This window comes from Chamaea fasciata, unplaced genomic scaffold, assembly GCF_029207755.1.
Source record: "Chamaea fasciata isolate MVZ Bird 193981 ecotype frontalis unplaced genomic scaffold, bChaFas1.0.hap1 SCAF_13, whole genome shotgun sequence".
Taxonomy (NCBI): domain Eukaryota; kingdom Metazoa; phylum Chordata; class Aves; order Passeriformes; family Sylviidae; genus Chamaea; species Chamaea fasciata.
This window is the reverse complement of record NW_027094098.1, coordinates 6423432-6436487: the sequence shown is the minus strand read 5'-3', so window position 1 is coordinate 6436487 and position 13056 is coordinate 6423432. Positions and strand designations below refer to the sequence as shown.

The 13056-nt window shown below is 47.2% G+C and overlaps 1 protein-coding gene across 1 annotated transcript in view; it reads right to left on the bottom strand.

Moving 5' to 3' along the window:
- The window catches only part of DNAH1 (dynein axonemal heavy chain 1), a 72012-nt gene that overhangs the window by 15976 nt on the left and 42980 nt on the right, over positions 1 to 13056 (bottom strand). Inside the window, exons 40-54 of the mRNA XM_066195677.1 lie at positions 12863 to 12964; positions 11601 to 11741; positions 10954 to 11114; positions 10116 to 10273; positions 9809 to 9982; positions 9403 to 9441; positions 8152 to 8330; positions 7110 to 7340; positions 5551 to 5747; positions 5037 to 5172; positions 3673 to 3881; positions 2726 to 2897; positions 2180 to 2371; positions 1531 to 1641; positions 286 to 471 (exon numbers count right to left, since the gene is read on the bottom strand). Of these exons, the coding sequence (XP_066051774.1) occupies positions 286 to 471; positions 1531 to 1641; positions 2180 to 2371; positions 2726 to 2897; positions 3673 to 3881; positions 5037 to 5172; positions 5551 to 5747; positions 7110 to 7340; positions 8152 to 8330; positions 9403 to 9441; positions 9809 to 9982; positions 10116 to 10273; positions 10954 to 11114; positions 11601 to 11741; positions 12863 to 12964 (2388 nt within the window). The remainder of the gene's footprint in view (positions 1 to 285; positions 472 to 1530; positions 1642 to 2179; positions 2372 to 2725; positions 2898 to 3672; positions 3882 to 5036; positions 5173 to 5550; positions 5748 to 7109; positions 7341 to 8151; positions 8331 to 9402; positions 9442 to 9808; positions 9983 to 10115; positions 10274 to 10953; positions 11115 to 11600; positions 11742 to 12862; positions 12965 to 13056) is intronic.

Genomic DNA, 13056 nt, shown 5'->3' with positions numbered 1-13056 from the left:
TACTTGGGGTTGCTTGGTGGTACCTGCTGCCTACCCCCATGGACAGGCACATGTGAGCCCTCCTGCAAAGCCTCTCCAGAACAGGCTGGAAACACCCAGGGGCCACTTACTCCCCTTCAATTTGCATCTGAATGAGTGAAGGTGAGAATCTGTAGGGGCAGCCATCCAGAGTGAGCCTGGGGGGATGGATGGAGGAAATGGCTGGGGATGTTGCAAGCCTATTGAAAGGGAATTGCTGTCGTTGACCAGAACCAGCTCTGCCACCCTCTCCCTTGACACAGTTACCTCTGTAACATCATTTCTGTTGAGGTTCTTCAGGCTGGCAAGAGCAGCATCCAGGGCTGGGAGGGCTTCATCCAAGTCCTTCTGAGCATCATCTGCAATGGCTTGGGCTGTCTGAGCTTTCTCATTGGCCTTTGCTTCCTCAGCCTGCACATCAATTCTTGTCTTTTCAGCCACCTCAGTGTCCACCTGCAACACCAGAGACAGCCTCAGAAGCATGCTGGAGGCAGAGCTTGGCTTGGCACTGCTAGGAAAGGATCACAGCTGTCCTAGCAGCTTGTGTGTCTTCTTCCAGCAGATCTCAGGGACCTAACTGCTGCAGGGGATGCCCTTCCTGCACCATACTGGGACAAAGTTTTTGTCAGCCTGTATAAACCATCCACAAGCTCCAGCTCTGGCTGAGCTGGAATGATGCTGGTCTTGCAGGAATTAGCTGCTCTACCCATTTTCCTACTGGCACAAGTAGAGGATGCATACAGTTGCAAATTTGTGGGGAGATGGAGGAATAGGAAGATATGCTTAGGGGTTTGTTTCTAAAACTGCCACTTCTGCATACCCCACGGGTTAAAACACTACCAAGAGGCATAAAGGAAATGTAGAATATAGCTAAATTCTTGTCAGCTATGTGGGAATTTAGGTGATTGCAGACTCACTCACCTCTCCATGCAGAGCTGAATTATGTTAGTGTCCCTGTTCACTCTGTCCCAGTGTGGCCATCCCACAGTAGGAGATAGGCAGGGAGGAACACAAGGATAGAAGGCAGTGACAGACAACACAGAACAGTTCGCTGTTCTGAAGTCGCATAAGTGACTGTGTGATGATCCCTGAGGTTTGGGGGGCAGGCTGCAGCTGGATCAGCTCCCTGGGGATGGGATGTGGAGGAATGATCCTGTCCAATGAATCTGGCTTAGAGTTGTTCAGGCCACCTGAGGATTGTGTTAGTGTTGCTAGACTGTGCTTGAAAATGCCTGGGAGCTGGGAGCTTGGCTGACTGACCCCTGGGTGGTGGTTTCAGACAGGGGCACGGGAGCCATCACTTCTGCAGCAACTGGTGCTTACCAGCAGCAGAGCAGGGCCCCAGCAGGAGGCAGTTTTTGCTGTCAGTGTAGCTCTGCACAAATATCTGCCGTGCCAGTCAGAGGCGTTTTTGCCTCTGATCAAGGAGGATTTTGCACAATCCCTGCCAGGCCCCTCCAGCCCGTGTCCAATCCAGTCTGAGAAAAGTGCAGGGCTGCCCAGCAGCGGTACCTTTATCTGTTCTATGGTTGCCTCGGTGTCCTTGGCTGCCTGTGCCAGGAGAGGGCGGGAGTTCTCCAGCTCCTCCTGCATCTTCGCTACGTCCTCTGCTGTTCGCAGGAGCTATGAGAGCAAAGCAGAGTTTAGAGCAGGGGCAGCAGCCATGGAAAGCCCTAGGAAAGGGCTGTGCTGCTCTGGAGGGTGCTCCGTGCCAAGCGTTGGGCTGTGCAAAGCACAGGTCTTGCCCTGGTTCCTGCTTAAGCAACAATCTGACACTGTGATGTGCCTATAAACAGTAGTGCCTAAGGTTGCCTGCACATTAGGCATTACTTCACAAGCTCATGGCAATGAGGCAGCAGGACACTGTTTCTGTTAGAGGGCTTTCAGTTACAAGGTTAGTAAGGAACACGCTGAGAGCTGAGCTACACAGAGGTTTGTGGTCCCCAAAGACTGGGGATCGTTATTCTTTTAGAGCTGTTACAGACTCAGACCTTCAGAAAGACTGTCCCTGGCAGAAGGCAAAGTTCTCACTTGCTTTAGCCTGAGTTTTTTCCTGTTACACAGGACATGTGTAGGACATCTCACTGCATCTCTGCAACTGTAAATACACTGCTCAGAGTGTGTAGGGGGTGGCCCCATTTCCTGGGTATAAGGGACAAACCTTGTCTAGGCCACTTTGCATCCTGTTCTTGGCTGTCTTCAGTTCCTGTTGCTTCTTTCCAATGAGGGAACTGAAGATGCTGAGGAACTCCAGGTAGCTTTTGGGAGTGATGTAATTGTGTCTGCCCAGTTCTGCTCGGAACAACTGGCACCTCTTTGCCACACTCTGGTGGATTGCTACACATACTTGAATCTACAAGGAGAAGGGAAAGATAAAATCTTATTCAGTACTAAACATATGAAAGGCAAATCTATGTGATGCCCAGAGAAAGCAAAAGATGCTTGTGAAGAACCAAACTATACAGTCACAGCAGAGCTTACATGTTTGTGGGGGCTTTAGTGCCACAGAGGGATGACAAATGGCCAAGCCTGTTTCAAGGCATAAAAAAGCTATGCAGCTCGGCATTTGAATGATCCTGCCATGGAACATTTCTGCTGCAGGCTAGGACACCTCTGAAGGTGTGTCCTGCATCCATTGTCTTGGTGTATCCAGAGACACAGCACACTGAACATAGGGGAGCAGAGTATTCTTGAGTGTGGCACGTACCATCCCGTCCAGATCATGGTTACAGCTACCAAGAAGTGGGAGTTCATTCAGGAAGGAGGAGGCAACGCTCTGCAGGGCTTCAGCAGGCCACTCATTGAACCAGTCAATGGTGCAGCAGTTCACAAGAGATGGGAACTGCCTCAAGCGAGCGCGGAACACTTCTCCGATAGGGCTGAGGGTAAGGAGCGCAGAGAAGATGTGTTACAGGTGGCTCTAAATGCAAGGACAAAATATCTTTCCTTCTGCAGAACCACCCTGGAGCCTTGCAGAGAAAGAGGGACAAGAATACACCCAGAGAAAGAGGGAAAAGGGGGAATGAAAGTTCAGGCAGTGAGCTGCATGCCCAAAGATGCATGTCTGACCTCATTCCTTTGCTTGGGATATTCTGTAAGTATTAAGATGGTAGTAGGGTGATGTTTTATGGGTCCCTCTCTAGGGACAACACTTAAGGGGTAAGAAATAAATGTGCTCTGAAGTTTATTTCAAGCAGGTGTGTGCAGAGATCACATCACCAAACCATAATCATGGCCCTAATTTTTCTACTTGCTCTTGCACTGAGATCTACTGCCCTGTTCCTTCTGGTATCCTCCTGGTTAAGGACTATGCATTAGATAAATGAGTAAACATGGTACAATTGAGCCCCAAATTAAAGCAAGATATGTCTGTAACAATTGGCTCAATTGTGCAGAGAGGAGGAAGTGTTTAATCTGAATCACATATAATCATACTCTTGAAAAATTCAAACTTCATCTTGAGACCAGCAAAATGTTAAAAAAAAAAAAGGATCTAGTCCTAGGGGAAGGTGTTATGCAAACCATACTCCTATTCTTCTGCCTTCTCTAAAGTCTGGGGCTTGCAAATAAAGATCCCATCACACAGTGACGAAAGGCAAAGGATAAGGAGGGAATAATTAGTATTAAAAGCATGGAGCTGTAGGCCTGAAGTACCTCATGCACAGGACCATATGGATATTGCTGCGAACCCGTGCTGTGAATGCAGCCATCAAATTGGCCTTGGTGGGCTGCTGCCCCAGGTCTCGGACAATAGGCTTCATAGCTGTCAGGATCACGTCTTGGTCCTCAGGATTGTAAATGTTGGGAATGTCACCGGAGTTGAGCAAGTTGTTGATATCTTCGAGGAAAGATTCACTTTTAATCTAAGTAGATGTTAAAAAAAAAAAAGCAGTTTCTTAAGTCAGAAGACACTTATGTCTCACATGCCATGGAGATAATTTCTGCATAAATACAGCACTCAGCCTCAGTTGTAAGAAACTGTTATAAGACTTTTGTGATCATTTGGCTCCAGAAAGGCACACCCTAATTCTTGTCCAGCACTTCCAATTAAACAGCCATATTTCAGCCATTTCAGGGGTGGGAGGGTGTGTTTGAGAACAAACATCCTTCTGCCCATTCCCTGTCTCCTTACAGACAAACTGAGCTCAGGCTCTTGCTCCCTGCCTCTGCAGTCAGACCCCAGACACCAGGTTGCTCTGTGTCTTCATTCCTCCAGCACAGAACATTCAATATTAAAATAAAGCATATCAATGTGGGAGACAGAGTAATTGTAGGGATGTGTCACAGTCTGTGGGACGATCTCCCTCCAGCGCTACACTCACCTCTCCACCTTTGCTACATCAGAAATACACAGCATCCATCTCCTTGACTAAAATGCATCCTCCTGGGCCCCTTTGCTCCCACATATGCTTCTCACTGCAGGGAAAAGGCTGCAAGAACAAGGAGCATTTGACTGATGCTCATCTTGCTGCTTAGGGCTCTGCCACAAGGGAATGGTTCCCATGATAATGAAGGCAGTAAAAAAGCCTATGGGGAACATAACTGTGATTCCAGAAGTGGAAATTTGCCTACTCATTAGCAAGTTACAGTTTACAGTTACAGCCAGCATTATCCCGTGGAACCAGCAGGCATAAGGTCCTAAATCTACTCTCTTTTTGAAAAGGAAAAGAATCAATTTACTTAGGACTTCTAGTAACAGTGGCCAATAGTGCTTAGTTTCAGACAGCTAAAATCTGTGTACCCACCAAACACTTGGATGGAGCTGAAGAAAGCTTCCTTGTGCAAGAGAAGAATCCACCCACTCATACACAGCTCTACAGACCCTCTAGCAATAAATGTACCACCTCTAGTTTCCCTGGGGCTCTTTTATAAGATGATGAATATGGGCTACTGAAGAAATACAAGTTGTGTCTGGTTTGTGTCAAGTTCCTTAATACCCTGTAGGGGAATTTATTGAGCTTAGAGATGTGTTTCTGACTCCTTTTGAGAAGGAATCCACCATGCTAATACTCTTGTACCTGTGTGTCTACAAATAGGAAGGTCTTGGGTAGATTTTGAAGGCCTGCCTTCATCATGACCTTCCTCACATCATCTCGCCATTCAGTCATGCCATAATTTTTTGACAGTTCAATCTGGAAACATTCATTTTCTGCCCTAAAGGAAAAAGAAGCCTGTGGAGTTACAGCAAATTAAAATATTCTCCTCTGTCAATTCCCAGTATGTCTTGTGAACCCAGGGTGAAAGGACTGAAGCAAGTTGTTTTCCTACAGTAAGTCCTGAGCACATGCTTGTTCTTGTGCACCAAGGACAGCCACCAACCCAGGAGCATGTTTTACACAAAGCAGAGACACCTGAGCTAGCTAGAAACCCAGTGCAGATGTGCACGTTAACTGAATCCTAGCTCTTGACTTGTTTGAGCAGTCAGCAGCCTGAAAAATACGTAACTTGCAGTGGGAAGGGCAGAAAAAGAGATTCTCTGAAGGCAATGGAACTGCTCCCCATTACATGCATAGGTGGGAGTTCATTACTTACATGTGAGATGCCAGTCTGGTGAGAGACTGTCTCCCACTTCCCCCAACACCCAGGAGCAGAGCGTTCCCCGGAGCCTGCCGCAGAATCCGGCTGATTCGGCAGATGTGCTGTATGGCATCCATGAAAAGCACAAGCTTCAGTTCTGGGGTGTTGCTTTGATTGTACTCCTCCAGGTAGTCATCAATCACCAGCTTCAGCTGTGGGTAGAGGCACTCAGTTGTAGCTACCAGATAAAAGCAGTTGTAGGGGGGGTTTGTTGACTGCTGGCACAGCCAGGAGTAGGGGAGGGCAGAGCCTGGTGCTTAACAGAGTCTGGGACCAGCTCTCCTCTGGGCTCCTATAAGGAACTGGCGTTGGATGGGCTGAATTTAGTTAGCGGTGGTGGCAGGAGCTGCTCAATGGTGACCTTAAACTAACTTAGGCAAGTGACTACAGTCTGCTGCTCCCAACTGTGCTGTTTGCCTCGAGAAACAGCGGGGTGTAGTTCAAACTAAAAGATAAAAAAAAAAAAAAAAAAAAAGCAGCTTATGGCTGTCTGATCCATACTGCTCCAGGGCCTCCCTCTGGGTTAGTTTCCTTGCTCTATAACTGACCACTCCTGCTGCTGAATCCTGTGGTAAGGATTCTGGCTGGAAAGCCACAGGTGCTGGGGAAGAAAACAACACTGGCTGTAAATGGGTAGAGGAGCACACTCCCAGTCCAGTCATCACATGGAATAGCTGCAGGAGCAGATTCTCTTGCCCTTCCCAAGGCTCTCTTCAACAGTAGCCTCAGGCCAGAGAAGGAGATGAAGCATGAAGACACCCAGGATTTGATCCTACCCCCTCAGCAATCTCACTGTGAAGCTGGGAAAGCAACACCAGCTGGAATTCTTACAGCACTGAGATCCCTGCCTAGATGCCAAAGTCCTGTGTGCATCAGTGGGGAGTGTGCAGCTGCCTCTCTATGTCTGGCTGTCTCAGCTGTGCTCACTTTACTGGGGGACAGGCCTACCTACTTTGCAAAAGGGATTGGAAAGCTCAGTTAATTACCAGCCCTTGTCACACTGCTATCACAAGGGGAGAGACAACAGAATAATCATCTCTTCCTGATAATGAGTGCAAAACACACCACTCATTGCCTTTGCTTAATTACCACTACCCAAGTACTCCCAGTATCTTCTCCAACAGGGAGACTGGCAGTAACATTAATTACTCGTAAAGGTCAATTGTGAAGTCTTTAATGGCAAAAGTAGTATTGTTTGGGGGTAATGTGCCATTTCTTTCCAGCAAATTTCACTTTTCACTCCCAAGTGTGGCTCATTTAGGAGATTTGGCATAGCAGGCTGCCGCCAGGATTGCAATGCAGAGACAGCTTGTTCCACCTCAACTGCCCATCACAACAAAAACAGCCACTACTCATATATGTGGTAGGATTTCACAGGAGACCCCTGGGACAGTTTGTAGTTTCAGACACCTCTAATTAAAGCACCACTATTGTTACTATTACTGCTTTCCTTTGTCTGCAGAAGACTGGGAAGACGTGAACGTGGTTCACAACGTGATTCCCAGGGTCCTTACCTTATCCTGGCTGTCAATTGCTTGGTATACTTTGACATTGGCACCTGGCTCCATGAAGTCTCCAAACAGAACAGGCTGGGAGGGAATGACCTGTTCAAAAGTGGTGCCAAATTCCTCCATCTTCGTTGTCATTAGGCTGTCAAACCAGGTCCGGTCCTCCTCACTGACCAAGCGGTCACAGAAGACCCGGCAGCTCTCGTGGTACCACAGTCTCAGCAGCTGTTCTTTATTCTGGTAGGAAATCCCAGGAAAACAGCCCCCGTGAGAGAAGCAGAGAAGTGTTATGAGCATTGCTGTCAGGAAAGCTGGTTCCTGCCCAGCATGGGGCCAACTCCACTCCTGTTACAAGGCAACTGGAGCGGAGAAAGAACTGGGCGGAGGAAGCTGCTTTCCCTTCTCCTCTCAAAAACAACTCTTGTCAAAACAGCTGCTTTGCAGAGAGCTCATTACAGCATCAGTTTATCCCCTCTATTTGTCCATATGTTGGGCTTTCTTTGAGAGACTTAAATTTTATGTTCTTTGTTCTTATCTTTCCCCAGTTTGATTTAAATTTTACAGTTTTCTTGTGTGTTTTTTAAAAGATTGTTTTATTTGGCTGATAGCACAGAACCTATAGTACTTAGGGTCCTAAGTACTTCCTGTGATAATTCAATCTCTACCGGCCAGGCTGGAGCCAAAGCAAGGTCCTCAGGAGAGCTGAAGGGGCAGAAGCAGGTAGTAGAACAACACCTCTGCCCCTACTTGGTCCCTGTCTGGTCCCCCATGGCTCCATCCAGCCCTGAACGGGTGGGCTGTGTCCTACTGACTCCCCATGGCCACTCACCTGCTTCCATGCCAAGGAATGACTATGACGAAGGGGGCATCTGCCTGCTACTGGTACCAGGCAATAGCCAAAGGGGAGGCCACCACACCCACTGAGGAATATCAAAATGCATCTTCAATGGGAAATTGAAGCCTGTTTGCAGGTCTGTGAATGAGGCCTCAAGTAGAACATTTCTGGTCTTGCCCTGGGTGGCAGGGCTGTGCTGATGGGAGGACTCACCTTGACCTTGCCAGGCTCAGCCATGAGCATGCCCTGGAACACCTTTGAGAGGTCTCTCAGGTTGAAGGTATAATGTGACTTGGCTGGTGTGGGCAGCAGCTGGGATGTGATGGTCATATACATGGAGATTGTGGCATCAACTAAGGGCTCGTTCAAGTCTTTCACTGCAACTGCTCCTGCTGCAGAGACATAAGTAGTTGGAGAGAATGTCAAGATGGTAACTCTGGGCTGAGAGGGTCCTTGCAGTGCATGAATATCGCACTGAGTGGCAGAAGTGCTGGCTAGGACTTGGACAGGAACACACTTTTTTCTGCTGAGACACTGAGGGACCTGACCAAGCACCTGCCCACTGTGTTGGATAGCTGCCAATGTGTTTATCAACTAAAGTGAACCAGATTTGGGGTGCAAGAAAGCTTTACAGTGATTCTGTGGTGTAAAGACTTCATGCTCCCCAGGAACAGAGGAGGCACTGCGAGACAGGTAAATGATGCTGACCTGAAATACTCCAGACAGGTTTTCCTCCTCCCTCTTTGCACTCCTGCAGTAAAATCTCAGCTACTTTTAAGCTAGAAGGTGTGAGGGCCCTCTTAGCTAAACCCCTTCCTATTCATTATGCTCAGCAAATGCAAAGTCACTGAGGAATAATTTCTTATGCAATAATCTGGCAAGATTTAAACACAGCTGCCAGTTTAAGAGCATAATTTTTTTTTATCCCAGTGAAGTTTATTACAAACATTCCTGGAGAAGTAGAGGCCTGAAACACCCCAGCATTTTGCACTTTTTTGCATTATTTCAAAAATCCTTTCATTTCTGTCTAAATCACAGTCAGATGCTTCAGTGTGCCCCTGAGATCACAGTCAGGTACTGGTGATTCTGAATATTGCAGGCATTCAGAAAGCTCTGCTTTGCTTCTCCCATAGCTGACTATTCTCACTCCTTTTTACTGGCAGATTTGCAGATGAGGGCATATTTGCAAAGATGATCCTAAATTCCCACCTCGTCAAGTATAAGAGGACTCATTTCACTCCAAATGAACCCTTTTTTCATGGTGGCTGTAGCACCATGCTCAGATCCACCCTGCTCAGCTGTCTACAGGCTGCAGCAGATGGAGAGTAACAGAAGGCTCTGCTTCCACAGAAAGCTGTTGTCTGGGCAAGTGTCTGTCTGTTGAAAGCACAGGTAAGCTGTGCCATGCTGTGTTCACCAGCTTGTTTTGTTCACAGTCTCTCTCATCTTTCTGCTTTTACTTACGCACTGGATTTCTGTAACTTTTTTCTCCTAGGAGTCCATCTAGAAAAAGACAAAAAAATCAGTTCCAGATTTACCTGCTGAGGTTAAGAATATCTGCATCACCCATCACAAATAAAATCCTCTTTGAAAGGCCCAGGCTATAGGACAACATATTGCAACTGTGAAAGCCAAAGTTTGCTGATTTGCACCAGCAGAGTTTGGCCCTGAGAATAAATAGTGTATGAGCTCTCTGTTTGCTAAGCCTCATAAAACACTTTCCCTAAAGCATCTTCGAGTGACTACTGCAAGTTCCAGCTTTCAACACTTTGATCAGATCATCAGTATTAATTGGTCCCCTTCCAAACTCCATTGCCATCAAGCTGACTTTCAACATGAGGAGAAGGTGGCAGTTTTCTGCAGGACTTACCCATCCAGCTGCCAAGGATGGTGGAGAAGATCTTCTTCTTGCTGCTGTCATCCATCTCGGTGAAGGAGAGGTAGTTGAAATGGCGAGTGAGGCGTGGAGTGACAGGATTCCTTCCCCCTCCAGGAGGTCCCATGGCACAGACAAAATTAATGTCTACCAGCTTCTTAAAAGTACCTTGGAGAGTGCAAAATCAGGAATGAGTGCTGAGTCGTAGCTAAAAACTCTGGCTACAAATCTCCACGGCAGGTAGACCTGTCTAACAGGCCAACTTTTGCCAGGAGCTCTGGGCACAGGATCTGTGTCGTACCGATCTGTTTCCGGTCGTACCAGCCGTGGTGGTCCATCCACTGCCGCAGCAGCTCGATGGGGGGCTGAGCTCCGTACTGCTCCAGCATGGGCATGTTCAAGTCGTCAATAAAAAATATGAAGTACCGACCAACAGGAGGCCCGAACACTCCCTTCCTCCTGCAAGGACAGAACCCGTGTTAGGACACAGCACAACTCCTATTGAAAAGGTACTTCTAACTTGATCCAAAAGCATGGGTTTTTTTCCTTCTGGATGCTTCCTGAGTCAACAGGTTCAGCTATTTTTACACTTGATACACTCCTTTGTAAGGGCCTTTGCATGGAAAAGATCTGGAGCAATGTTTGAGGCACTGGCTTCTCTCCAAGTGAAATTTTGTCTACTTATGTGCAATGCCAAGGAGTAAATGGGTGAAAACAAAAGCAAAGCTTGAGTCCATGAATCTCCTGGAAACTTCAAGCCAGTGGCTGACCAGGGAGGTGATATGGAAGCTGTTTACTGTGGGGAGTGGGATTGTGGGTGGGCAGCCACATTTTCTCCCTTCATCACTTTCCTTAAAGATCCCACACCAGGGTTTGCAAACACCTGTGCTGTGAAATGTAGTATTTCTGGAATAACTAGAATTGGAGCAACTTTTACTGACCCTCACTACTCCTTCTCACTTTCTTGCCATCACAGCAAGCTATTACTGGCTCTCACAGTCCCAACTCAGATGTGCTGTGTGTCCTATGTGTTATCTACAGCTGTATGTGCTCAGGTCTTGGATGAAACTAAATAGCCAAGCTGATAGAAACACTGAGCTCAGGAACACTGCTTTTGCACACACAGAAAGGAATCTTGCCTCTTATCCAGTTTGCTGTCGATGAGATCCTGGGTTTGGTTAGCAGAGGTGCGTGCTGAAAACATTAGGAAGTGGGTGATGTATTTGTTAGGCAAGTTCTTCAAAAGCTTGTCCGCAATTGTGAGAGTCTTCCCTGTGCCAGTGGGCCCAATGCAGAGAACCTAGAAGCACAAACAGCAATGCAGCATAATCATAGGCAAACAGCCTCTTTCCCAGCACTCTGGCATTTACTGGAGGAAATACAGGTTACTTCTCTTTTAGGCATTTGAAGGTTGGGAGAGGACTGTTGGGCTTGCTTCTTCAATAAGGTCAGCTGCCCAACACCAAAAACTTTTGGTGTGGATGGAATCCAACCAGAGAACTATGAAATGGAACTGTAGGAAACAGGTAAAGTGGGATGGTGATTGGCTATGGAGCAGTTGCTGCATTTTGATTGAACAACTCAGTGTTGGTATTCCTTTGGGGTGCTGGCATGGTGCCTGGGGACTGAATGGATAACTCAGTGCTTAAGCACGGATTTGGAGCAGAGAAATACAAATCCATGGAAGTGGGAAATAATCTCACAGTATAGGTAGCTGTTAAGTTCTGACTGCACTGGGAGAGGAAGAGGTTGAATCAAAAATTCACAGACAAGGCTGGGCACATACTGGCTTATAGTTGGTGAGCAACAGCTCCAGCAGATAGGCCATTCTGACAGTGTTCATCGTGGGCACAATAATGTCACAGAAGTTGGTGTCTGGAACCATGGTGAACTTCGCTGTAGCATCCAGCCACAGCTCCCAGTGCACCTGAAAGATTGGAGTCTGCTTAGAGGGGGCATCTATCCCTTCTAGGAAAAGGAAAACTATTTCTGCTGTTTTGCATGTCACCGCTCCCTGTGTAATAGCTCAGATTCTGATGAGGAATTCAGGTTTCCAGCCCTTCTGTTGAGTCTTGCCACCCTCACCTTTCTGTATGGAAATGCTGGGAGTGTTTGACTCGTTACTTTTGGGAGGGACAGAGCCCAAGTGTTAAGGGTCATTGCCCCAGCAGCAACACACCTGCCCTCCCTTCTGAGAATTGGGATCAAAGTGAGATGGAGCACTTGTGATATCTGCAAGAATAGGAATTCTGCCCATGGCAGAGGGCCAAAGGGGGCTTATCTGGGCTCCTGTCTTCCTGTTCCGTGCCATCACCCACATTGCACTCAGAGGCACATGAGGTTTTCTATTTGTACAAGATATAGATCTCTTGTGCTAGATTGAAGCTGCAGATGAGCCTCCCAGAGGCCACTATACAAATGAGATAGAGCTTCTTCCAGCGCTGTGCTGGAGAATACAGGAGAAAATCTACATTCCTGACCACCCCACGTGGCCTTCCCGCAGAGACCACACTGGCACTTTCTGTTAAGAATCTGACACTTATGCAGGGTTCTTTGTTTCATTTCAGGAAGGGGAAGCATTTTCCCTCCCTTTTAAATTCCTTTTAGCCCAGTCTGGTGACTGTCAGTCAAGATGACCCTGACATGCCCTACGCTGCTGTCTCTTGTGAAAAAGATGGAATATTTATCTGCCTTGTTGCTACTGCAGACTCTGCTGCACATAGCTCTTCTGCTGTTGTTCACTGCTTTCTAACACAGACAGCTCTATCCATCTGAGCTGCTCCCTGTCCTCTAGCAGCCACACCTGTGCCACCTCTCGCTTTTCTGAGCACTGACAGAGACACTCAGGTCTCAACTGACCAGCTCTTGGCTCAGCTTTGAAAGATCTGGTTCACAACTCTGAAGGCAAGATACTGCCTTCTTGATTCAGTGAAAAGCTTAATTTTGATTTAAACATTCTTGTTTGCTACCAAATCCTGTAGGACTGTGCTGCTTCCTGGTCCCTCCTCCTAAATTACCCAGCTTGGAATTAAAAATGAAATATTTCACCTCCCCAGGGGCATCCTCATCCAGATCTTCAGTACTGCTAAGCCCAGCATCATTCAGTTTATAGTCATAAACAAGTCCTTCTTCTGGGAAAAGTAACTTGACCTGTGAAAATAAAGCTGTGGTGAACCTGGCTGCCACTCAGCTGAATTCACAGGAGGATATGTACTACTTCAAGGAAGACTTTACTAATGGGA